This window comes from Kwoniella shandongensis, chromosome 1 (genome assembly GCF_008629635.2).
Source record: "Kwoniella shandongensis chromosome 1, complete sequence".
Classification (NCBI taxonomy): domain Eukaryota; kingdom Fungi; phylum Basidiomycota; class Tremellomycetes; order Tremellales; family Cryptococcaceae; genus Kwoniella; species Kwoniella shandongensis.
Genome location: NC_089287.1, coordinates 1,428,812 through 1,453,696, shown reverse-complemented (window position 1 = coordinate 1,453,696; position 24,885 = coordinate 1,428,812). Strand labels below are relative to the sequence as shown.

Below are 24,885 nucleotides of genomic sequence, written 5' to 3'. Positions count from 1 at the left end.
AAGTCGAGGCCGAGCTTCAACCCTCATTTCTTATGCAGAAATCCTTCATACGGACTCTGAGCGAGGGCAATCGCTTGTGCCATACCGCACATCTCACTTACAAAAACCCAATGAGCAGAGACCCTGTGAGAGACGTGGTTCCTATGACAAACGCCGCTGATATCATTCACACAAGTCTATTAAGCTACTATGATCGGTATCATTGAAACCCTTAGCATAGTGCCGCCATGCATGTCGTGGTCCGATCCAGTTTGCTTCTCCGATACTCCGATACGTTGTGCTGGAGTCGGGTCGGGGTGGTAAAGATGGCCACGGGGAACAAACAGCGTCTCGACATCGCGTTATGCATCTGGTGATAGTACAAAACACATTGCGATTACGGTCGATTACGGGAAGGATCACTTCCCGTAATCCAGCTTATGATGAAGTCTGGGTCTCGCCCATGAATGCTCTCCACAACTGCAGCAGAAAGGTATCTCTCGTCAATCCAGGGCGATATGTCCAGAGTCGTATCGCAGACACTCACCTCTTTACTCAACGCGTCCCCTATCTTCCTTCTACCTTCGCCCTTGATCTTATCCGCGAACATCATCTCCTTCCCTCTCTTCCTCTTCTTCCCTCCTTTGTCCGCCCCATCAGTGCTTTCCAGGCTCTCGGTCGTCTTGTTGTGCTCTTTCAGGCTCTCCCACAATGCTATTGGCGTTTCCCACTCGTCCAAAACAGCACTGACTCTCTCTGCGCTCATTCCCTTCACGCATAACAACATCCGAGCAAACTTCTCCCGAAGGGTTTGAGATGCGGACTTGTCGTTCAGATCTTGGTATGCGACGAAGCTGGTGTGAAACTTGTTCAGCGGATATGCATCCTTCAGATGCGCTTGGAGGGGTCCATAGGTTGATCTTGAGAGGAATCGAGTCGGGATGACATGAACCGATTTACCTTGATGAGAAGATTTGATGACGTTGGTCATCGTGGCAAGGAAATCGATTGTCTCGGATAGTTTGTGGGTCTCCTTGAGGAAGAATCGATTATGTACTTGGATCTGCGATTTGGCTGTCATGATTTGCAGACCATGGTACTCCATCTTTTCGGCCACGTGCCAGTCTTCCACGATGTAGTAGACATGGTTGATCCCAGAGTTGGATAATCGGAACTGGACAAAAGGATAATTGATCAGCTGTGGACCAAGTACTAAGGCGCATGCTCACTCACACACTGCTCATTGTATCTGCCATCCCTGATGGAACTACACAAATCGTCTAGCCTTTTCCTTTCCGCGACATAGTCGAGGACACACTCGTCCTCCTCTCCTCCCAGACCTCCTTCCGTTCTTCTCGCTATCCAACACATATCACCCAACCGCAGTGCTCGAGTCTCCACCTTCACCCCTTTTGCCGCTAAGCTCTCAGCGATCTTGTCTCGATTTGACCGCGACTCGACTTCCCGAGTATCGACAATCAGCACGATCTCATAGGAGCCTGGTGGAAATTCGATTGCATCGGAAGGTGTGAATGTGGGCACACTTGAAGCAGTCACTGACGAAAGAGCGGGGGAAGGATGGTCATCTGTCGGCGGTAAGATGGGAGATGGCATATGTGAGGAAAGTCGAGGAGCTGGTCGAGCTGCTTTGCTTGCAGAGGAAAGGTCCACAACAGCCGAGTGGGAACGACCGAAAGCGGAAGATGCATGCCCAGCTCGCCGGAGAGCCGCTTCTGCAGCAAGAGAAGACGTCGGCTTGGGCGACATCTGACCGATACCTGTCGATGGAGCAGAATGTGTCCTCGAGAACTTATGCGGGTCAGAGCGAGCCAGCACTGCATCAAGAGGGAACGCCTCCTTCAATGTTTCGTTCGTATCGTCCACGAATTCCGGCCGGTAATCGGGTTGACCATCGTCGTCCCATAATGTGAGTGGCGTGTCCACCGATTCGGCTGGTTCAAGCGTAGTTGTAACGGGCAGATTCTCCTTTCCGGCAGAGATATCGTCAAATTTGCTACACAATGGAGGAGCTGTTTCTTCCACTATGAAGCCGTACAACGTCCGAGAGCCCGAATCATCGCGTTCTTTGGCTGTCCCATGGTCGTCCACCAAACGCAGATGAGATACGATAGAGTGATGTCGCTGAGAATACCGGAATTCAATCTTGCGGAGGTTGATGAACTCTACAGGGTCAAGGCGGATCATAGCGGCAGTCAACGAGGTAGTGCGAGCCCCGCTTGAGTCTAGAAGGACCTCGATGGTAAATTGTCTGCTCGTAACAGAGACGGACTACTCACCTATGTACCAAAATTGGAACTTCTCTGGCTTGTTGCCGTTCACAGACTTTTGAGGGGAGGCTTTGCGAGATGAGGACGCGGACGCTACGCCTGAGCTTTTCGTAGGTGCAACGGGAACCCTTTGCGAGGGAATTAGAGCTCCAGTCGAGCTCCCCACTGCAGGTGTATGCAAGAAAGGTAGTTTCTCGGTGCTGGCGAACTCGGGTCGCAAATTGCGAATAGCCACCGCTACCTCGCTGTGCGAAATCTTCAGCTCACGCAGACTTTTGACAAAACTCGTTGCTGTAGTAGGGTAAATACTCACTATCCCTCCTCTGTCAAGCAGTGCTTTTGCGGATTTCCTGTGACATAGACATAACCCCTATTCACCAACGTCTTCATACCGCTCCAAGCTGTAAAGTAGTTCCCCTTCTCTGAATGTTCGTATGAAGCATCGCAAAACTCCTGAGCGACTCTTATGATCTCGTTCTTGGTCAGAAACACCTGCGTATTGATCTCGGGTTGGTCTATAGCTAGGACCAGAGCGAGAAGGATACCGTAAGGACCGGAGCCACGAGCGGGGATGTATGGTTTGGGTTTTGATGGTTTGCGAGCTTTCTTGGGTTTTGGAGCTTGATCTGCGGAATCGGAGAGGAGAGAGGCGTCGTCTGGGTCAAGGTCGGATGCAACCGCACGAGCTTTGCCTTTTGCTTTTTCTGCAACAGGAGTACATCCGATCAGCCAAGCTCGAGTATCCACGATGTTGCAGAGACCCTCCGGTAATCGAGCATGTCATGAAAACACTCACTGGTGGGCGATTCCACCACGATTCCATTCTCTTCACAATGTACCTTCCATTTCTTCTCCAAGATAGCCACCGTCTTTTCCCCGATATGCTGAAGGACGACCAAATCTCTCGGTCTGGAGTATGTCACCGGACAATTTTGGAGCGATTTACAAGCTTTCGAATAGCCTTCAGCGGATTTCATGCCCTTTTCACGAGCGGCGTCTCGAAGCTCTGCCAGCAAAAGAAGAGCGTCAACATACCAATTCAGCTGTGTTCAAGTTGGCACCATAGTCGTGTGCTCACCTTCCATCCATTGTAAATAGAGGGGATTTCCACATGGTGGTTTCGCGCGGGGCATGGGGTGGACAACGCTGTAATCGAGGTTGACTTCGTGCACAAGCAGCAAGAGAATAGTGATTGCAAGTGTCAAGAACGTTGAGAGCGGTCACAAAATGGATATGGGAAGAACCAAGACGAGGTGAGCTGGAATGGTGTATTTGGAGAAAGAGTGATGTCAAGATAGATGATGAAGTCGAGGTGGTTGATCAAAATCATTACATCGGTTGACGCGTCAAAGGACAAAAACAAAAACACACGGTCAACCGGTAGCGATCAATGTTCTCGGTGGCAAAAAGTGGTGAGAATAGAATCCCTAGCATCCCTTTGCATACTCGTATACCAATCTCAACGTTATCATGTACAATCTATCATTCCTTACTCTGAACCATCTCCTCCCTAATCTCTGTCACCTTCTCGCCTCTATGTCTTCCTAGTACATTTCTTCCAATCTCCACCAGTCTAGGTCCCGAAATGACGAAAACCCCAACAAGATGTGAACAGCCTATGAATATACCCGCGTACTTGAAGATGTCCCCGTTAGAGCTGACCAAGACTACACACAGCATAGTCGTCAGCCATCGCACTTGAGCTGATCAAGAAAGACCATGGTTCAACTCACTACCGCAGATGACTGGACCAATCAAACCCGGGATAGATGTAAGAGACCATAACATGCCCAGTCTCATCCCAAACTCTCGAGTAGGCGAGATCGCACCCGTACTCGCCGCGACTAGAGCAAGCCATGCTCCACTGAAGAAGCCATAGGCCACCAAACCGACAACCGCAGCGGCGGGTGTAATGGGTGACGCTACCCAAAAAGCGAATATCGATATCGAACTTCCGATAGTCATGGTGATAAATATTGTCCAAACGCCAAATGCGTCGGCCAAGACACCGGAGAGCGCTCGTCCGAAGAACGAACCCGCTTGCAGGATGGGAATAGAGTACGATGAAAGGTTGTCTGAGAGCTGGTTCGAGGAAGCCAATATGGGGGCGTTGAAGTACGGCGAGAAGAAGCTGCGAGCTCAGGTCAGCTTAGAACGAAATTGCTTCTCAACGATGAGACTTACTTCAACATGACAATACACGAACCGATGACCAGGCAGGTGTATTTGATGTCCTTCCACGGACCAAGAAGCGATTTGAGAGGTGGAGGGGCACGAGGCGGTAGTCTTGCTTTGAGGTAGAACCATGCGGGGAGCATGAGAACCGCATTCATTCCGGCAATGATGAGCAGCGTGTTTCGGTAGCCTGTGGAGATGTCAGTCACAGTCCAAGAATCAGATCTGAGTCAAGGGTTCTATCACTCACTCGTCTGATCGAAGAGCTTCTTCAATGCAATAGGGTAGATGACTCCCGCCAAACCACTACCACACACCACGATTCCTACGGCTGTACTTCTCCGTCTCATAAACCAGTGCCCCACGACCGCTGTTGCTGGCGAGTATAAGATGGATCCAGAAAGACCGAAAGCCGCATGTGCAAGGATGAACTGATAGTATTCCTTGCAGACTATGATGTGGATCAGTATCAGTACGAGTCAAGGGTTGGCTACAAACAGATTACTTACAAGCAAGGGCGATCAAGGCGGCTACGGAGAGTGTAGTTCCCATGACGGTCAAAATACGCGCACCATGCGAATCAAAGAACCGTCCGGCGATAAGTGATCCTGAGAAGACTAAGAATGTCTGGACGGTCGCTAGCCATCTGCAGGTCCCAAAACGCCGTTATCAGCTAGCAGTTAGACATATTGAGCTTGTCTAGTGACTTACGCGATTTGCGATTCTGAATAACCTTGTAGTTGATGAGCAACATAGTAGATCTTCAGCTGGCCGAAACAGGTTGCTATGATGGCAAGCAGATATATTAGTCTCAATCTCTCTGTCATGTTTCCATTGCTCCTGTCGCTACAGGCTGCGCACTCACTGAAACCGAAGACACAGAAAAGGACAAAGAACGCCGAAGCAACACATAACCAAGCATCTTTCCCTCCTTCAGGTGGCGGCCCAACTTCATCATCATTCACACCCATCTGCAGCTCTACGTCCGGATCGCGTGTCAGTCTCCTTTGCAGCGCGATGGGCGACGAAGGCAGAGGTGGCGGCATGTTATCCAGTCCATCGTTCCGGGTTGGCGGTCGATGGAGTTGTGGCGGATGACCACCCTGTGCATGTGAACGAGTGAGGTATAGTTGGAGTGGGAAAGGGTCGACATTTGGGTGAGAGCGAGATGGGGTAGGGGCGAGCTGGTAGTGAGTTCTGGATTGGGTGGGTAGAAGCGGAGGAGCAAGTGGTGGTTTAGCCGAGTTCGACATGATAAGGATTTGTTGGTGCAGTTGCGGTGACGAGAATACTGTTGATACAATGATTATGATCTTTAACAACGACCCATGTATATATTCTAGCCTATAAATAAGAGCGGAAAAAACTACAGTACATACAAAGCGGATTGCGAAAACGGAATGGAAGAAAGAAGGGAAGAGGAGGAGCGTAGAGTGCACCTTAATCGATAAGTAGATAGATAGAGTTGACTCATACTCATCATATCTTCTTGTCAGTTATTATTTTGTTGGAAATCGGATCTACCGGTAGCTGGAACAAGACAGGAACCACTGAGCGCGGGAACCCTTTTGCCGAAAAACAGCTTACGGCCGAGAATACTTTATTTTCCAATCTGTCATCTTGCGGAACCCCGCTTCTCATTGCCGCGTCATGTTTTACAGTAAATCGCCCCCTCAACGTGAAGCTGGACGGACGGGCTTGGCGATGTTGTCCGTCAACGCACGGTGCGGGAATGAGTGATTGCACTCTGACACTCTTGCCGTTGTCATACTTTCTATAATTGGACTCCAATGTATCCGAACACTAGTCAGTCCGTCCTTGACTATTTTGGGACTCTCAGAAGTGTTCTCGATCAAGCCGCGGCGTAACATTTGACTTTAGACAACACCGAAGAGTTCACTCGCACGTATACTTGGACAACGCGATGGACCTAGATGTGTAGCCTAACACCGGAGATACTGGACGTGTATATCATACTGACGCTACAGAGGTTACGCAAAGACCTGACATATCCGATATATACAACTTTACTTCAACATTTCCTACACTTTCGCCTCAGTACACATGCGATTCCGTCACACGAAGTGTTTTGTGTCCTGTCGTGGTGTGTCCATGGTGATGTGAGCGAGTGTGACTGCCACCATGGTGGGTCGTTCGGTGACCACGAGATTTGGCAGGAAGGTGGAAGATGTGTCGAAGTCTCGTCCCTAGACTTGGGCTAGACGAGCAAAGCGATGCTATCAGTGTTCATCCACAGGTGTGGGTAACGAGCGAAAATTGAAAACAGAGACTTACTGGGTTGACCTCGCGCCCATCGCATGCAGCTCGTGTTGAGCTCGAGTACGTCCTGCATGGGTCGTACGTGGGTTGTTGATAGCCTACCGCGTATCGTATCCTATCAGCTCTGCGCTCGTGACGCGATGATAAGCGAGGTCGAAAAGACTCACGCTGCGAAGACCTCGAATACGGTTCTCACGGTACGTATCGTGGTGCTGGTGAGTATGGTGCTTGTTACCGAACATGATCATCTATGATTCCAGTGGCGAAGAGGTTTGGAGAAGGGTTGATACCGATGCCAAGGTGGTGTCGAATATGTAGCTTTAAGCTGCTTAGCTCCAACCCGTCCTCGTCGACCACGGTGACATCATGCATTGTGTCTTGGTCATGACGAGCAACATCAAGGATGATACCAAGGAAGTCTCGCTCCACTCGGGCAGTGATGGAAATGACGCAGGGAGGCGAGAATTGCACAGAAACACCAGATGAAACGTCAGTAACCCGCACGGCTCCTCCAAGTCCACTACACTCGAGTACTCCAATCCCTATCACCGACAGACCGAAAGCCGTGATGAACTGTTGTTGTCATGTGTCGGTGTGATGTATTGCAATGCAAATCTGTATGTACTATTGTGTAATGCTGTGACACCATCCCGATCACAGCACATCTACGCCTTCTCAAACTCCTTCTTTGCAGCTACCAACTGTCCTTCCAAATCCTTCACCATCTCATCCACGACTTTCTGCACATCGTCCGTACCGTTCGCTTTTCTACCACCTAAAGCTCTGAACCCATCTGTTCGAGCTGTTCGGATCTGTTGTTTGGCCGCTTCGACGGTATCGTGCAGTGATTTGAGGATTTCCGCTCGTTGCTCGACCGTGGGTCTGTGCGTGTACCAAATGAGATTTAGCACGTAGCCATGTAATGATTGAGTATCATGATGGGACCATGCATCACGATGGTTTAGGGAGGGTACCATGACACATACCGAGCGATAGGGATCTTGAGGGTTGACTCGCTCATCCTTTGCGGTGAGATACCTGGTAGGTTGGCACTGTGAATGGCCGATTCAACGGGTTTGATGTACTACAATGAGAGATGTGTGTTAGTCAACTCATGTTTTATGACCAGCACTCAAGCCTCTGGTGTTGTCACTATGCCACTCACACTTGTATCGTATACCTCTACGAACAGCGTGTTCCCTTTGGAGGTGACCGATGCAACCGTATTGAGATGCGACGATCCAGGCATATCTGGAACATCGACTCGCACAGAATCCAGCAGGGCTATTGTACAGATCAATCAGCGAAAGAAGAGAAGCCATCGCAGAGGGATTTTAGAGAGCTGACGACTCACCAGGCGTCACCCTCCCTCTTCCTCTCTCGACACCTTCAAAAATGACTGCCCTGGCCCAATGTACCGCCTTTTCCATCTTCGTCTTCGCCTTCCCTACCACTTCCTCAATTACGACTTCACCCGCACCTTCCGAATCGGCAGTTTCGGACGCTTCGTCATCTTCATGAGCACGTATTTTGGCTTGTGGGGATTTAGGTTGAGGACCTTTGTTCTTCTTCGATAAGAAAGAGCTGGAGGAGAATTGTCGTGTTGGGTCGATGGAGAGCGAGGAGGTTGTCGTAGCTATCACAGCTCGTGGAGGCAACGAAGTTTGCAGAGCAGGTCGGGGGAGTGCCCGGAGGACTGAGCGGGCGATAGTTGGTCGCATGGTGGCTTGCAAGGAGTCGATCTGTATGTATAGTTGTTCAAGGTTATAAAAAGCATAGCATCGATGCATTACACTGCTACTCAGTTGTACTTTTGGGCAAGCGCTCGAGTACGCTACGAGTCACGTGATCACTCGCGCCCGGCCGGCAAAGTCTTGAGCCTGAGAAGCGAAATCATCCGCTCTCAACAACAAAAGTTTCCTTTGATCTCATCATTTGACACCTTCAATCAACAAATACACAAAGAACAACAAGGCAAAATGATCACTTGTGCAGGATGTGGAGACAGAGAGGCATCGAGGCTCGAATGCCCCAACTGTAAAAAGTGAGTTTTAGAAAGAACAAGGGGAGCGAAGGGTGGAGACGTGGGTGGCGACTTGGGGAGCGGAAGAGGACCTAGATACGTCGGGTGCTGACACGTTGGACAAATGGGTAGGTTGAGCATCAATGGGTCTTTCTTCTGTGATCAGGACTGTTTCAAGAAGAACTGTGAGTGATCAAGGCGGGCGTCTTGCGCTGTGATCTGCCGATTGAGCTGATGTTGATTTGACTACAGGGGTAGGTGCAGCTGATGGATCTAGTCGGATTGCGAGAGAATGACCAGCTGATGAGCCTTGGACCGGAACTTAGAACACACACAAAGGCATACACAGCATTGTTCAACTAGCCGCTCAGGCAGAAGCAGACAGTACGTCTCTTTCGTGAACCGCCCACCTTGACAATCAGCTAACGACCATGATGCTCGGATTATTCAGAAGAATCAACATTACCTTCCAACATGCGAAGTTACCATTTCACGGGCCCACTTCGACCCGTCTACCCCTTGTCAGCGAAGAGAGAGGTGCCTGCTCATATTCAACGGCCTGACTATGCCGATCACCGTGAGTTTAGCCGATCACCATTGGAAGCAATCCCAGCTAGGTTCTCAACTCATCGTCTGAATTGTCACACCTACAGCTCAAGGTATCTCACCGTGTGAGGCGGTCAGAGAGCGATCTGTGAGAATCTTGAACAAGGAGGAGATTGAGGGTGTGCGTCTGGTCTGCAGAGTGAGTCTAGTCTGCGACCTGCAAGTCATTGAGTCGTGTGACCACCATATCTATGAACTACAAACTGACCGAGCCCTACCCCGCAGCTATCTAGAGAAGTCCTAGATACTGTAGCCGCCCACATCAAGCCTGGAATTACCACCGACGAGCTTGATGCCATCTGTCACCAAGCTTGTATCGACCGAGACGCCTACCCCAGTCCTTTGAACTACGCCAAGTTCCCAAAGAGCGTCTGTACGAGTGTCAACGAGGTCATTTGTCATGTGAGTACAATCAATGTTGACAAGGTGTGGTGGAGATTACGGAGCTGACGACAAACCGCAGGGTATTCCCGATCAACGGCCTCTGGGTGGGTCATGGAGGAAGGTTATGGTCTTCGTTACTCATACTGATCATACATTTTAGTTGAGGGCGATATCATCAACTTGGACGTTTCATTATGTGAGCTATTCTGTGCGAATTGGTTCACAAGTAGACTGAGCTGACCACACTATGTAGACCACGGAGGTCAGCTATTGCTTTTGTTCTGTCTCGCTTCCATGTTGACCCATCACAGGCTTCCACGGTGATCTTAACGCTACCTATCCCGTCGGTAAGGTCGACCAAGAGTCTCTTGACCTGATAGCGACCACGAAGAAATCAATGGAGGACGCCATTGCTATCTGTAAACCTGGTGTACCATTCCGAGAGATCGGCAACAAAATCGAGGAAGTCGTGAAACCCAAGGGGTACAGTATTGTCAGACGGTATACAGGACACGGTATCCATTATCTAGTGAGTATTGCCCCTGATCAGATTCTGGATCACTGCTGAAAAGACTCTATCAGTTCCACGGTTTGCCAAACATTGTCCACTACGGAGGTTCAAAGACACCAGGGAAGATGGAAGTCGGCCAAATCTTCACTATTGAACCGATGATCAACATGGGAACTTCCAACTTGGGTGAGTGACCTTTTATGTCCTTTAATCGCGCATTGTGCTAACAGTCTCTGTTTTCAGATCACTGGCGAGATGATTGGACAGCTGTGACTATGGACGGTAGAAGATCGGCCCAATTTGAGGAGACCATTCTGTGAGTCAATCGTAGCAATAAAACACATGTCCGGCTGACGTATGTCAAATTACAGGATCACCGAGAATGGAGCAGAAATCCTCACTCGACCACCTACAAAATCTTCTGCTTCAAAGAAGAAGACGAAGAAGTCGAAGGTTAACGGAGCAGGCAGTGCGACGGCGTCGGGAGAAGCTACACCGGATGGAACGGCTACTCCTACGTCGGAAGTAGCGGCTGGCGTGGACGAGCTGAAGGTGAACGGGAACTAGCACAGGTCTCGATTCAGTGTTTTTGGACCAAAGGGGTGAAATTGCTTTGGTCCTTTTTTGGGGTGTTTCTGAGCACGTTGCATGCATGCAGTCAAAATATGTTTACACCTTATAATCACGAAGAGCCTCTGCCTCGTACGCCTGATATCCGCGTGCGTCGCAAGTACAATTTACTCTTCAGGTATCGTCTTAAGCTATTGGATCGGAAGATGAAAGTGTCAGCGAATCAGATCGACTTGATTGCGCATCTTCGTAAAGCAGGACTCACTTGTAACCCATGAATCCCCTTGATATCCTCTTTCAGACATTGGTTAACCAACTTGTGCTGCTTGATCGTTGACAGTCCCTTGAAAGCAGGCGACGAAATCAAGATGGCATAGAAGGAACCACAACCGCCTATTAGTCCATCTTTGTCAGCATAGATTCATGTCGTCGATCGTACTCGCTGACTCTGCCCTGACTTTCAAGCTAGACTATTGATGTTGGAGGGATGTAGACATACCTGATACATCCTGCACTTCTAATCTTTCACCTGGGAAAGCTGATCTGAGCTTATCATAAATAGCCTTTTCACCTTGATCTAATCCTGTAGCCTGGGGCGTAGGTGTTGGTGTTGAATATTGTCTGAAACGAGAGGTTGATGCGATGGGCGATGATCGCACAACGGGAGTGAGAGTGGCGGTAGCGAAGGGACGTAATCGTGTGAGAGTGGTGAACATCTTGTAGCTGGCACTGTAGGTTTATGAATACGATATCTGGGTTATGAAAGTGATCGCGGAATCGAGGTATGCTATATCGGGAGAAGGATTAATAGGTGGATTGAAAATCGGTTGAGATGGTCCGAAGGCGGATGAGAAAGTGATGACGTCGAGAGATGATGGGACGACAATAAGAGGAAGGGGGGCGACCGGTGCGCGCGTAGACAGCGTAATCAACCCGGTCTCAACAACAACAATCATCGCTTTCACTCGTGATCGCACGTCCCTACTCACAATAGTCTCATTTTCTCAACCGCCAGACAGCTCCACCTGCTTAGAAGAATAGAGTGCGAGATCTTTGCAAAGTCAGGAAGAAAGTGTATACACCGCCTGCGACAGACTCCTCCAGAGCACATAGCTCAACATGGCCGACGCCAAACTATTCAGTGAGTGGAGTGCTCCTTTCCCTTCTGACCTGATGCGATCCCTCAATGCATATGTCAAGCAGGACTGATGTCGTCTTTGTATCATTGCAGCCCGAGGAAAAGCGCAAGAATTACGCGATGAGTTGCGCGGCGCGAACGATAAGCGTGATAAAGGGTTCGTGAGGAAGAAGACGGCGTTGAAGAAGATTGTAGCGAATATGACGATGGGAAACGATAGTGAGTGATATCTCTCACATGACACCTTGTAGCACCTCGTTTACCCCCCCAGAGGTAACCGAGAGGTGATGGGGTGAAACGACAGGGGATGCTGACGTGTGACGACAGTGTCACCTTTGTTTCCGGATATTGTCCAATGTATGCAAATCCAAGTATTGGACATCAAGAAAAGTGAGTGTGGTGTTATATTCCTGCTGGTCACCCCAAAGGCATAATGGCTAACCTGTTATGGCGCAGTGGTGTATCTCTACCTAGTGAACTACGGCAGATTGAGACCTGAAGAGGTGAACGGGGCAATTGGGGGATTCCTTTCTGTGAGCGCAACATCGTTCGTCCTATATCTTCCCATTGCGGCACTGACACCAATCCTCACTCAGGACTGCGCGGATAGAAATCCTCTCATTCGAGGACTGGCAATCCGAACAATGTCATCCATCCCCCTCCCACCTATTGTCCAAGCTTTGATCGACCCACTTCGACACGCGTTACAAGATCAAGATCCATACGTTAGAAAGACTGCAGCCATAGCGTTCGTCGTGTTTCTTCCTGCTTTTGATTGGCGTAAGCTGATGGATGGGATTGGCAGAGTTGCAAAGCTATACGCCTCGGAGCCTGGGAGGAGAGTTATCGAGAGGGAGGGTTTCGTCGGTATGCTAAGGTGAGCTAACATTCAATATATTGAAGCGAAAGAATGGCTGCTGATTTCGGCATCTGGACTTTGCAGAGACCTGCTTGCCGATCACAATCCGACTGTTGTTGCGAATTGTGTTGCTGCGCTGGTGGAGATTTCCGATAGGGGAGACGACATTGTTCTCAAATTGAATGGAAACGTAGCCGGAAAGCTCGTTGCGGCGCTAGGAGAATGCTCAGAGTAAGTCAGCTGTTACAAAGAGGTCATTCATTCGAGACTTGACAAGCTGACTCTGTTTTCCACAGATGGGGTCAGATTTACATCCTCGATTCCCTGTTGTCTTTCGTGCCTCAGACCACTCTCGAAGCTGAACAACTCGCGGAGCGAATATCGGTACGATTGCAACACGCCAATAGTGCAGTTGTCTTAACCACTGTCAAGGTCATCCTCTACCTGATGAATTATATGGAGGATGAAGTGTTGATGAGGGTCTTGGAAAGGAAGATGGGGCCACCTCTAGGTAAGCTGGCAATATCTCACCTACACTGCAGTGGAGAGCACGCAGCTGATATGTGGTACTCAGTAACGCTACTATCGTCTGGTCCTGAAGTTCAATATGTCGGTCTCCGAAATATCCTCTTGATCATCCAACGACGCCCTGCCATCTTGCAAAACGAAGTCAAGGTTTTCTTCTGCAAATACAACGACCCAATCTACGTCAAACTCGCCAAGCTGGAGATCATGTACCGACTAACACGAGAAGAAAACGTCTCCGAAGTCCTCGCCGAGTTGAAAGAGTACGCCTCAGAGGTCGACGTTGACTTTGTCCGTAAAGCAGTGCGATCGATCGGTCGTCTCGCTATCAAGATCACATCAGCTTCCGACCAATGTATCACGACGCTATTGACGCTCATGCAGACCAAGATCAGCTATGTCGTGCAAGAAGCTATTGTTGTGATTAAAGATATCTTCAGAAAATATCCTAATCAGTACGAAAGTATCATTGCCACGCTGTGTGAGAACTTGGATGTGCTGGACGAGCCGGAAGCGAAGGCGGCCATGATCTGGATCTTGGGCCAATACGCGGATAGGATTGAGAACAGTGATGAGTTATTGGAGGATTTCGCTTTCACCTTCAAGGAGGAACCGGCGGAGGTGAGTTGCACTTCCCCAAGAGCTTGTGAACACCCAAGACTAAAGATACCTGTTCCAGGTACAACTCGCTTTACTCACTGCTGTGGTGAAACTTTTCATCAGACGACCATCGGCGGCACAAGAGCTTTTACCGAAGGTACTCAAACTAGCGACGGAAGAAGCAGAGAACCCAGATTTGCGAGATCGAGTACGTGCTTATAACACAGCTTTATCAGGATGATATACTGACAAGAATCACAGGGCTTCATGTACTGGCGATTGCTCACGTCCAATCCCACGGCCGCGCGGGATATCGTGTTGTCGGAGAAACCTGTGATCTCGACTGAAACGGATAGGATGGACAAGGGCATGCTGGATCAGGTATGTTTTTACCGGAGCGAACGTTATGTCGTTGCTGACACTGGCATATAGTTGCTTCTGCAAACGGGTACTTTGGGAAGCATATACCACAAGAACCCAAATGTAGGTGCCGATAGCCCCTGCAAGCGCTTGATTGGACTGACTTGAACTCGGATGCAGACCTTCATCAGAACGGCCAAAGCCAGATATCTACCTGGTGAGTTATGAAGTCTTTGTGATGTTCGCACAATGGGTTGTCAGCTAATAGTCTCCTAGACTCCCCTGCTCTCAACGCGTCATCACGACGACATCTTATCACCCCTGCGGGTTTCGCTTCGTCCTCAATAGCTCGACCCGCGGCTGTCCCATCGCTTCCTTCTCGACCAACGGCATCCATCCCTGCATCTAGTAATGCGGCGTACCAACAAACTCTTAGTCCCATCAGCCCGGTGGGCGACAATGCTAATGGTCAGATGGGAGCGAGCGATATCAATGATCCATATGGTCAATTGGGTGATCTGGAATTTGTGAATGGCGGAGGAGCGGGATACCAGACTGATATTCCGAGACCGAGAGGCGCAGAGGAGGATTTGTTGTTCTAGTTGAGGTTCGTTCGGTGTCGGGTTCTACGGATTTTCGAATGCATGTTTGTATCTCTTCGGACGGTGGCGCCCTACTCATGCAGATTATGCATTATGCAAGGTTGGGATATGCATTTTGGGCTGCTGTTGCATGATGTATGGGGCGATGAATATACTGAAGCCCAGACACGTGCATGAGTTGAAGTTGTTCGGGGCTCCGAGTGAGTGGACGCGACCAAGATAGGAGAGCGACAAAGTCGAACAACATTCCTATCTCCCAAACCCGGAACTCTGCACATATCGTCGTCCTTCCTCCCGCAGTAACTTTTCGGTGGCTCTATATATCTGACCGTCATCTAGCATAACACGTACTTGTCGTCTTTACTTTGCACTGATATAGGAAGGGGCTTGAATCTCGGTCGCGCATCTATATCTACCATGAGCGACAACACTGCCGGTCCCAGTCGACAATATCGACAGCCCGACGCAGAACAGCAGAGGGAAACGACCCAACTACATCATCATGATATGGACGAAGTAGAGGAGCTACCAGGGTATGAAGAGGATGCGCAAGCGCTCTTACGATCAACCTCGAACCACGGCTCAAGCGTGAAAGGAGGTCTGGATGAAGACCATCACCTCATCTTTGGTGCCGGTGGAAGTGTGGAAGAAGATGGGATAGATTTGGGCGATACGGGTGAGAGAGAGATGGAGCGAGGACATGAGAGACATAGACATGCGACGTTGGCTTTGAAGAAGGCGTTATGGTGGAGGAATGTGATTATTACAGGAATGTTCATTCTATCATGGTGAGTGGAAGTCTCTTCATCCCTCATATCACTCGTTCTCAGAGGGGACCACTAGTCTGGTTCTTCCTGCGTCTTCTGGTGCTTTGCAGCGTATATATGTGCATGTGTGTGCACCGACTGACTATATCCTGTTTACTTGTGTTAGGTACATCTTCGCGACATTCCTCGCGCTGTATAACAAATGGATGTTCTCACCACAATATTACGGATTCGGTTTCCCCCTCTTCGTGACTTGCTGTCATATGATAGTCCAGTTCGCATTAGCAGCTACGATCAGGATGTTCCTGGCGGACAGATTCAGACCTGCCGAAAGACCAACAAGGAGGGAATATCTGTAAGTTTCTCTGTTCCAACGAAAGCCGTGAAGGAAGCTGACTGGCGGTGGTTACAGAACGAAGATATTGCCTACAGCCGCTTCGACAAGTGGTGATATCGGTCTGTCCAACCTGAGTCTGAAAACGATCACTCTGAGTCTTTACAGTGAGTCTTCAGCTCTCCGCCTCGAGCCTTATTGAGTGGGCAGACAACATTACTAATGTCTCGTATGGACTCATTTAGCCATGTGCAAATCGTCCACCCTCATCTTTGTCCTCCTCTTCGCCTTCACCTTCCGCCTCGAACCATACTCCCTCCGTCTGATCGGCGTCATCTTCCTCATCTCCTTCGGTGTATTCTGCATGGTATTCAACACCACCGCGGTCTCTATCCCCGGAATCCTCATGGTCTTTTCAGCATCAGCTCTGGGCGGTCTACGATGGGCATTGACAGAGACGGTCATGCATAAGAAATCGATGGGATTGTCGAATCCCTTTGCGACGATTTTCTGGCTTGCGCCGCTCATGGCTTTGACGTTGGCGATTGTCAGTATGGCCATTGAAGGGTGGTTCACGGTAGCTAGGAGTGGATTTTTTGATGGGTTCCAGGCGATCAAGACACTGGGGGTGATTCTCATTCCGGGTGGATTGGCTTTCGCAATGGTCGCGAGCGAGTATTTGTGAGTACCCAGGAGTTCTGCATTATACACCACGAAGTACTGTCAAGCTGACTTGATACGTGGATCTCGTAGTATCATCCAGCGAGCCGGTATCGTGCCCATGTCCATCGCTGGTATTTTCAAAGAAGTCACAACCATCTCCATCTCTGCTTGGGTGTTTGGCGACCAGCTCACCGAGCTAAACATCATCGGTGTCGTCATCACTGTCTGCGGTATGTCAATTGCGCTGAATCTCACGATTTCAAGCTGATTTCGATCTCTATATGACGTGAACAGGTATCGCACTCTACTCGTGGCACAAATATCAAAAGTCCATCTCTACCACGCTTGAGCTTGACGATCGCGGTCGACCTATACCTGACGACAACGATACCTCACCGCTCAACTCAAATCCGAACAATCTATATGCCACGGCTCCTTCGGACGATCCTGACTCTGCTTTGTCAGGATCACCATCAGGCGTAGCAATGTCACGTCTAAACTCTAGCGGGACTGCGAAACACGTCTATCCTCCTGGAGTAGTAGGAACGGACCCCGAAGAAGAGAGAGAAGAGCGGATGAATAGACTAAGAGATGACTTCGAGGGATGGGATGACCCGAATAGAGAGGAAGATGAGGAATGGAGCGAAGATGATGAGGTGGACGAGGCTGATGAAGAAGAAGTAGAGAGACGGAGAAAAGAGAGAGAATTGGCTAGTGATGGGGGTAGTGGTGGGAAAGTTGGGAAAGGTAGGAAGAGATGGAGTGAATGGTGGGAGAAGGAGATGTAGTCCCGTGAGGGTTTGACCGCTATACGCATAGATTACCAAGACTACGCATGCACTTCGGCGATGCAGTAGTGGCGATGTTTAGTATCTGATGGATTCATTGGTCATCAATGTTCCTTCGATGTGCAGTACTCATGGCGGTGGGATAGGCATGGTGCAAGCCACCGATCTTGGAATGAATCAAATTTACTACCATTCATCGAATCCGCTCACCATGCTACGACTAATGAACACGCCCTCCCCCTCTTACTGGCTAGACCAATAGACGACCTATACTTCTCTGCTATGACTGAACAAACTACACTACTGAACACGTACAATCATTGAGCAGGCTCCTGAAGTGAAGTGTTTCACGCTCAACGACGAGAACCCTGGTCGCTGCTGCCTTGGCCGCGATTGGACAAGTTCTGCGCCATCTGGGTTGCAACGCTTCAATGTAGATAGTCAGATGTCCGTTTCTCACATCAGGCAGAGACAGACTATCACTCACATATATGCAAGTGTGTCAGGATCTGCAGGACCCGTGTCAACAAATCCTGAACCGGTGTTGACAGCGATTGTTGGCCAGTGTCCTGTCCGAGTTGTACCATTGCCACTAGTGGAGCCACGGGTAGAGTTGCCATTGCTAGTTGTGGAGCCATGAGCAGAGCCCTGAGCACCAGATTGGTTGTCTGAGCCATTGGTGGATCCAGTATTGTTGTTGGCAGGCATGTTGGTAAGAACAAAGAAAGAGCAAGTGTGGTGTGTGTGTGTGTGTGTGTGTGTGTGTGTGTGTGTGTGTGTGTGTGTGTGTGTGTGTGTGTGTGTGTGTGTGTGTGTGTGTGTGTGTACGCGATTGATGTGTTGTTGATGAGTTCTGTTCCAAGCAGTGGCAAAAGGGTAAGCTTTTTATATCTTATGGTGCTCTTACAACACTGATTGACAAATCAAGGTGAGTGGAGCACTTCAAAGGATAGGCCTGTATGTGTGACATATGAATGCATAACATCATTGCAAGGTATATGATGCTTTGTTAGCTGTGATGTCATTGTCATCATAAAAGGTCATTCTGCAAGCTGTAATGAAAGGTTCACATGGCTGTGACATGTTTTGGGTCTGCAGCCAGGAGTTTGTATGAATGGTCATCTTGTCACAATATGTCATACAGCATCATTGCAGAAAATATGATGCTTTGTAAGCTGTGATGTCATTGTCATCATAAAAGGTCATTCTGCAAGCTGTAATGAAAGGTTCACATGGCTGTGACATGTTTTGGGTCTGCAGCCAGGAGTATGCATTGATGGTCATCTTGTGGACCTAATACAATCACAACATCTTGTGCAGTTCAAGTTAATTTCAAGTGTTTGACCTCACTGCAGTCATACATGTACATGATGCTGACACATCAATTGTAAGGTCTGATGCTGGTACAACCTGTCCCAGGAAGGCCTGGTAAACACCAGAGACAGGATAGACAATGAAGGTTTGAGGCAAGCTTGGATGCCAACTGATGAAGGTGAGCTGGGTGCTTGAGGAATGGTCCACAACAAGGGGGTTCGTTTGAAAGGATCAGCAAGCGGGGAAACTTGTGTTGAAGATATGAAGCCAACAATGTGGTATGTGCAATGCTCCAGAGGGGCAGCAGCATGAACAGGCTTTAAATGGTGTAATTAGTTTGTGAACCAATTGATATTTTTGATACTCAAGGAGAGGAATGACTGAAAGTACAAAAGCTAGCAACCTTATGCACCTTTTTGCTATATCCAGAAAGGGTCCCTCTTATCTGTCAGTCAGGAACACAAAACCTCAGTGATGGCTTGTGTTTTAATATCCTTCTCCTCAATGTCAAACAGTGGGTTTCTGTTTTGATCTTCCGCAATACCACTCTGTAGTATTGTGGGCTGATCTGTCATGTGTCACGACCCAGTACAACTGAATGAACGACTCATGGCGTGACACCTCGACTCAGCCGCCGAATAGTTCGACTCGTTATCCATCAGGAACCAGTTCGAAGTCAGTCCGGCGACAGCCGTCGTAGGAGATGGCCGATTCGACTGACTAATCGTTCCCACGGTTCTTGTAGCATCATTGGTACTTATATACATGAGCACAGAACTCATACATAGCTATTCCTGTGACGACGTATATTCCTCTGTCTAGTTCACTACTGTGGTACCAGCACAGCGCTCTGTTAGTCAACCCCAAGTCTCGTACATTTGGTACTCGACTCGTACAATCCGGTACAGGACTTTGTGCTATTCTTAACCCGTATTCCCTGCTAAGGCCCGTCAACGGACCCGCCTCTGACATCATGATGATCAATAGAGGCTTCAGTCAATGAGGCCTCATCACACCACGGGGACAAGGTTGAGTGATATTTGCCAAAGGCGTCAACTATAATGACCAAATGGACGAGATACTCAGTGAGAACAACGAAAGCAATGAGAATCTGAAGTGAACAACCTCAGGATGAGCGTTGTGGCCTTGGACTGACTGAAGGCTAAGTGATATTGTCAAGAGCAATAGCGAAGGTACAGTGTATGACTTTCAATCGGGAAATCACTAAGGAAAAGAGTACAAAGATGAGAATAGCCATTCTCCTATATGTCCATCCATCCATCCATCCGTCCGTCCATCTACGTTGAGAGATATTCTACAACTCGGCGAGTTCGTCGAATTTAGACCGAAGAATAGATGGTTTGTTGAATGAAGTTCTACAAGTCCGACAAGAATAGCAAGTAAAGCGGCGAGTGCGTCGGGATCTTGTAGGTCACGTGATGTATGTGGCCGTGACCGTCATGACACCTGGCTCTTGCTTTGCCTTTCTCTCTGCATTCATTTGCTGCTTCCAATACCAATGGTGCTTACGCCTAGAAATGAAATAAACCTAAGCACAGTTTTGCAGATCTGACAAATCATCTGAACTCACCGTAGCAGAGTCATCATGGCATCATGTTCCACAATGCTCTTCTCCTCACCATTCTTTATGTGATCATAGAAGGCATTCATGCCAGTGATCTCAAACCTCTCACCATCAGTGGATAATGTGGTTTTGCATGCAACACAATCATAACAAAATTTCCACTCTTTGCCATCAAGCTTCATGTCTCTGCCTGTGGTCTCCTTGCTTATAGAATCATGTCAAAGGTGTCAGACTGATTGTTGGTGACGTTGTGGTACAACAAGGTCCGTCGAGGATAGGGGCGGACATTGACGGAGACTCCGCTGAGTCACGTGAATATTTAGGATGAAAGTTGACGGAGGCTCGGCGAAGCTTCGTTGAGGGATAAGATAGCCTCTATGAGAGGAATAGAGGAGGATGTTCTAATACTCTTTATAGTAACTTCAATCGACGACCTAGTACTCTCTCGACAGTAGTTCCGCTGACCTTCGACCTGGCTTCCTCAGAAGGAACGCCTTGGGGTCGGCGGAAGTTAGCAGTTAATCCACATATTCCTTTCCCCTTTCCGTAGTTATTTAGTTAGTCAGAGCGTAGTTAGATAATAGTACACCTATAATTCTACAACACTATGAGACATGTACGAGTACGACACGCTACCCCTCCTCGACTTAGAAGCAAACGAATCTCGAACTAAGTAATAATGCAAGAGCGGTTGAACGAGAACCGGACGGTTAGCCCTTCTCCGTCGAATCTCGGTGGTACCACGCTAGGCCTACTAAGAGACCTACGGTGGAGTGCTACAACGTTGTCGGCGCTTATGGTGCTGTCAGTGCTCATGATGCAGATTGATTGCATGGTGTGTTGATTAGAAGTAAAAAGTTGGGATGTGATATGAAAAGTGTGTCAATGTCTCTGAGACTTATGTATCTAGTCTGCTCCCTGTATTACTGCAACATGTTTGTAAGGAGATAGGAATCAAAGGAAGTTTATACATGTCCATCACATTCCATCTCACACCGGGCTTGACCTGCATTGTGATGAATAAAGGAGCTAGTGCTGTGAAGTACAGTAGATTGTAACATGTCATTGGGAAGTGTCATTGGTCAAGGGCCAAGAACAGGGGAAATAATGTTTGGTACAAGTTTCAGATGTGTTTCAGGGAATAACGATGACAGGTTGGTCACGTCTGCTCTGGCCTCTGCTTCTTTTCAGCAACCACATGAAACACATTCATGACATATTCTTTCTGGTGAAATCGTTGTCACATATCGGTTCACATCTACTTACGCTTAGCAGGACAGTTGTATCGGCACCCGTTGATGTGTCCTCACCCGTGACTGTGGCGTGTCAATGCCTTTTGGCCACTTCCTCCAGAGACCGGGAAAGCCACATATAACAATCTGTGTCTGATCACATCCGGGTGTTTCCTCAACTAACGATGCAATGCGATGTCATTCCTGATGTACTACGATATAAATACTTCTTACTTCATCTTCTATCTAGAGTTCCTCGTGCGTGGGTCCTTTCTGCGTAGGCTCCGGACCATGATCCGAGTTGGTGACCTGCGTCGTAGACGTGGTGGCGGTGTTCCACTCAAGATCTGTATCGTGCGTCGATTCGGATACTTCGGGTCCGTGATCTATTGGCTGAGACGGAGCGGACGAAGTCGTTGCTGTTGTTGAAGGTCGAGGTCTGCGTGGCGGTTTTCGGTTGACAAGTTTGAGCACCTGTGATTGAGACCAGTGATGCGTTAGCAAACCCATATCGACTCTACACTCAATACTGATTGGGAGAAGAGGTGTCACTCACAGTCGTCTGCAGTTTCTTTCCCCTGTCGTTCAGCTCCTCACTGGTGACGACGGGGTCTTTCGTCTTGTCCTGATCCAAGATCACCTGCACTTGCATCTTCTCATCCATCCACACCTCGTAGTCTCTCATGATTCCCTCCACGTGCTTCAGCTCCTCGTCCGTGTACTTGGGTGGAATCGCTGGGTTCTCCGGCGTGGCAGTGGCAGCAGCCTCCAAGGCTGCCGTGTTGTTCTTTGTCGCCTCAACTAAGAAAGCTCGAGCAGCAAACATGGCTTGCTGGAAGTCCTCGACAGCTTTGTTGCGCTTGTGGTCCTCGGTGAATCGGAAAATGATGGGTGTTTCCAGCTTCCTGCGAACAAAAGTAATAGATCAGCTCTGACTTCACCAATGATCCAAACCGTACTCATCACTACTCACTCTAGCGCATCTCGCTTCGCCCGGAGCACCTTCTCCTCTGCCGTTTCCGCATGCTCGCCCAACCACTCAAAGGTCTCATCCAGCAACTTCTTCAGCTTCTCCTGCTCGTCCTTCGTCGAATAATCCTGGAGAGATTTGTTGTCTGCGTCTTCGCTCAAGAACCCGGATAGTCGGTAGAGATAGCCCTCAAGCGAGTTCCGCGCTTCCTCACGAGCCGCCCTGGACGCTTCGAAGTTTGCGATAGAAGTAAGTCTTTCGAAAAGGAAATAGCTATTGTCAGCTCGTCGTCTTCACACTGTCATCACCAGGCTCACCTAGCCAAAGTTGTGCGTTTCTCTTCTCCTGACATTGGCCTAACACCAAGTTGCTTCTCCCTGAATTTCAATGCCACCTTCTGCGACTTCGTGCTTGGGGAGCCTTCTGCCTGCTCGGCTCCTTCCTCCACTTCCTCCTTCTTTCCACCAAAGAGACCCTTCAGCGCACCTGCAACACCGCCTTCCTTGCTCTCAGCGACACTGGAGGTCAATACGGCGTTTGCAGCGTGAAGAATACCACGGGGATCGAGTCGCATGGTGAGGTTGACGATGGGGGAAGGGAAAGAGACGTTTGCCAAAGCCTTGTCAATGTCAAGGATCTGGACCGAAAGGATCGCTCGAGATTGTGCGTTGATTTCTTGCTTCCCTAGAGAAGCACCGGCTGTGGTGTGTTGAGACTGGGCAAACTCAAGAGTGACTTCGCCCTTGTCAGCAGGAAGCAAGATGCTCCTCTTGTCCCCGAGCTTCGATCCCTTGGGGAAAACGAGCTCTTCGCCCATCAGGATATCGCTGACGCTCTTCTCAGTCACGTTGAGGTTTTTCATCTTGAACTGTCGACTCAATGCAGCACCGTAATATGCAGCTCCGAGAACGGCGGCCTCATCGGTGTTGACATTCTGTGCGATTCGATCTTCAGCGTCACCGAGAACGGACTTGATAGCCGATTGGACGAGAGGCACTCGCGTGTTGCCACCGAAGAGGATCACAGAGGTAATGTCGGAGAGGGTGAGGTTGGCGGACGCGAGAGCAGCGGTAAGAGGGAGGGAGTAAAGGGGAATCGATTCTTGAACCGCGGTCTCGAGAGCGGTACGTGAAAGTCGAGACCTGTAGTCGACATCATTGTAGAGCGATTCAATCTAGAAACCCAAAGTCTGGTCAGATCGTGCTCGTGGCTGTCTCAGATCCGAGAGAAAAATGAGAGCACTCACAGCGACAGTTGCCTCCTGGTTTGCACTCAAGATATGCTTGACTCTGTTGGCCTCTCTGACCAGTTTAACCAATGCTCGCTTGTCTCCCACGATGCCTTCTTGCCCAGTCTTGCGGATAAAGTCTCCAGTCAAGATATCCTGCAAGGCGACGTCCAACAAGACTCCACCAACATTTTCCCATCCAGTTCCGAGGACCTCGATATGAGTCGTGTTCACCGGCGACTTGGACTTAGGGAAAGGCAACACACTTGTCTGGTAGAAAGCAAGGACGGTGGCAGTTGTAGCGAGGGCTCCTGAATCGTAGATGATGTGGTACTCCTTCTCGCCCTCTCCTGTTTCGAGGTCAAAGGTAGGGAAAGTCCTAGTCATAGCATAGTTGAGCGCGACACCAGTCCCTTCACCGATCATTGCTAGACAGCTCAGACCCTGGAGTTCAAGAGCATCTCGATATGCCTTCCTTTGGTAATGGTCCCACCAAGCTGGGACAGTGACGATGACCTGGTTGATAGGCTCAGGGGAAGAAGTACCAGAGAGAGATTCGGCGAGTTGACGGAAATATGATATTTGATGAGCGAGAAGTGCGGTAGGGGTCCAGACTTCGCTGTGCGATGACGGCGATGGGGAGAGGTGTGAAGGTGGTGAGGGATGAGGGAAGACGACAGTGTTGTCAGGTGTTATTGATGGTGGTTGAGGGTAGACCGGTAATTGTGAGAGTACTGTAGAACCCAGGAGAGGTTTGACGTATGGGAAATGGGTGTCGGGGAATCTTGTCGCCTGAAGACGTCAAGATATCAGCTGTGTCTCGACTTCACAGAAATACAACATAGCTTACAGCCATCTTGGCCTCTGCACCGAACACTCTATCTTCTCTCTTCCACCCGACCACGCTTGAGATCTTCCTCTTGCTGTCCTTGTCAAGGACCACATCGAACGGTACACCTGGCTTCACCAAAGAAAGCTTTGTGAACTCTGCTCCATAATCTATCGCCAGCACCGCAGCTTGGATTGCTGGAGCTAGCAATAGCAGTAGGAGGGAGAGAAGGTGTTGTACACGCATCTTTTGCTTCGTCGACGGTTGTGCGCCGT

The 24,885-nt window shown here is 49.2% G+C and overlaps 9 protein-coding genes across 9 annotated transcripts; 3 read left to right on the top strand and 6 right to left on the bottom strand.

The window, feature by feature from the left end:
• Positions 1–417: 417 nt before the first annotated feature.
• On the bottom strand, positions 418–3,400 carry CI109_100517 (uncharacterized protein; the record flags this gene model as incomplete). The annotated part of the gene is made up of 7 exons (XM_032008476.1): positions 418–459; positions 527–1,153; positions 1,213–2,222; positions 2,277–2,512; positions 2,581–2,971; positions 3,064–3,273; positions 3,346–3,400. The coding sequence occupies 7 exons, from the start codon at positions 3,398–3,400 to the stop codon at positions 418–420; spliced, it is 2,571 nt and encodes an 856-aa protein (XP_031857238.1).
• A 349-nt stretch (positions 3,401–3,749) lies between these two features.
• CI109_100516 (uncharacterized protein) lies at positions 3,750–5,695 on the bottom strand (the record flags this gene model as incomplete). Its single annotated transcript, XM_032008475.1, has 7 exons — positions 3,750–3,934; positions 4,001–4,398; positions 4,452–4,632; positions 4,693–4,893; positions 4,952–5,088; positions 5,154–5,226; positions 5,308–5,695. The coding sequence occupies 7 exons, from the start codon at positions 5,693–5,695 to the stop codon at positions 3,750–3,752; spliced, it is 1,563 nt and encodes a 520-aa protein (XP_031857237.1).
• Positions 5,696–6,497: 802 nt separating this feature from the next.
• Positions 6,498–6,964, bottom strand: CI109_100515 (uncharacterized protein; the record flags this gene model as incomplete). The annotated part of the gene is made up of 3 exons (XM_032008474.1): positions 6,498–6,660; positions 6,738–6,820; positions 6,890–6,964. 3 exons carry the CDS (start codon positions 6,962–6,964, stop codon positions 6,498–6,500), a joined length of 321 nt encoding a protein of 106 aa, XP_031857236.1.
• Positions 6,965–7,387: 423 nt separating this feature from the next.
• Positions 7,388–8,443, bottom strand: CI109_100514 (uncharacterized protein; the record flags this gene model as incomplete). The annotated part of the gene is made up of 4 exons (XM_032008473.1): positions 7,388–7,604; positions 7,709–7,806; positions 7,888–8,006; positions 8,077–8,443. 4 exons carry the CDS (start codon positions 8,441–8,443, stop codon positions 7,388–7,390), a joined length of 801 nt encoding a protein of 266 aa, XP_031857235.1.
• Positions 8,444–8,701: 258 nt separating this feature from the next.
• CI109_100513 (methionine aminopeptidase, type I) lies at positions 8,702–10,813 on the top strand (the record flags this gene model as incomplete). Its single annotated transcript, XM_065966806.1, has 12 exons — positions 8,702–8,766; positions 8,878–8,930; positions 9,109–9,129; positions 9,197–9,322; positions 9,399–9,490; positions 9,577–9,753; positions 9,815–9,839; positions 9,896–9,931; positions 10,047–10,264; positions 10,318–10,432; positions 10,490–10,562; positions 10,618–10,813. 12 exons carry the CDS (start codon positions 8,702–8,704, stop codon positions 10,811–10,813), a joined length of 1,197 nt encoding a protein of 398 aa, XP_065822878.1.
• A 170-nt stretch (positions 10,814–10,983) lies between these two features.
• On the bottom strand, positions 10,984–11,532 carry CI109_100512 (uncharacterized protein; the record flags this gene model as incomplete). The annotated part of the gene is made up of 3 exons (XM_032008471.1): positions 10,984–11,007; positions 11,082–11,209; positions 11,316–11,532. 3 exons carry the CDS (start codon positions 11,530–11,532, stop codon positions 10,984–10,986), a joined length of 369 nt encoding a protein of 122 aa, XP_031857233.1.
• Positions 11,533–11,935: 403 nt separating this feature from the next.
• CI109_100511 (uncharacterized protein) lies at positions 11,936–14,900 on the top strand (the record flags this gene model as incomplete). Its single annotated transcript, XM_032008470.1, has 14 exons — positions 11,936–11,957; positions 12,048–12,173; positions 12,282–12,344; positions 12,411–12,487; positions 12,551–12,702; positions 12,760–12,831; positions 12,898–13,044; positions 13,110–13,324; positions 13,388–13,959; positions 14,018–14,146; positions 14,200–14,319; positions 14,371–14,421; positions 14,479–14,515; positions 14,575–14,900. The coding sequence occupies 14 exons, from the start codon at positions 11,936–11,938 to the stop codon at positions 14,898–14,900; spliced, it is 2,109 nt and encodes a 702-aa protein (XP_031857232.1).
• Positions 14,901–15,033: 133 nt separating this feature from the next.
• CI109_100510 (uncharacterized protein) lies at positions 15,034–17,452 on the top strand (the record flags this gene model as incomplete). The annotated part of the gene is made up of 7 exons (XM_032008469.2): positions 15,034–15,100; positions 15,280–15,688; positions 15,834–16,022; positions 16,080–16,168; positions 16,247–16,682; positions 16,755–16,894; positions 16,959–17,452. 7 exons carry the CDS (start codon positions 15,034–15,036, stop codon positions 17,450–17,452), a joined length of 1,824 nt encoding a protein of 607 aa, XP_031857231.2.
• Positions 17,453–21,829: 4,377 nt separating this feature from the next.
• On the bottom strand, positions 21,830–24,856 carry CI109_100509 (uncharacterized protein; the record flags this gene model as incomplete). The annotated part of the gene is made up of 6 exons (XM_065966805.1): positions 21,830–22,057; positions 22,140–22,488; positions 22,557–22,808; positions 22,871–23,727; positions 23,800–24,573; positions 24,632–24,856. 6 exons carry the CDS (start codon positions 24,854–24,856, stop codon positions 21,830–21,832), a joined length of 2,685 nt encoding a protein of 894 aa, XP_065822877.1.
• Between the last annotated feature and the right edge of the window lie 29 nt (positions 24,857–24,885).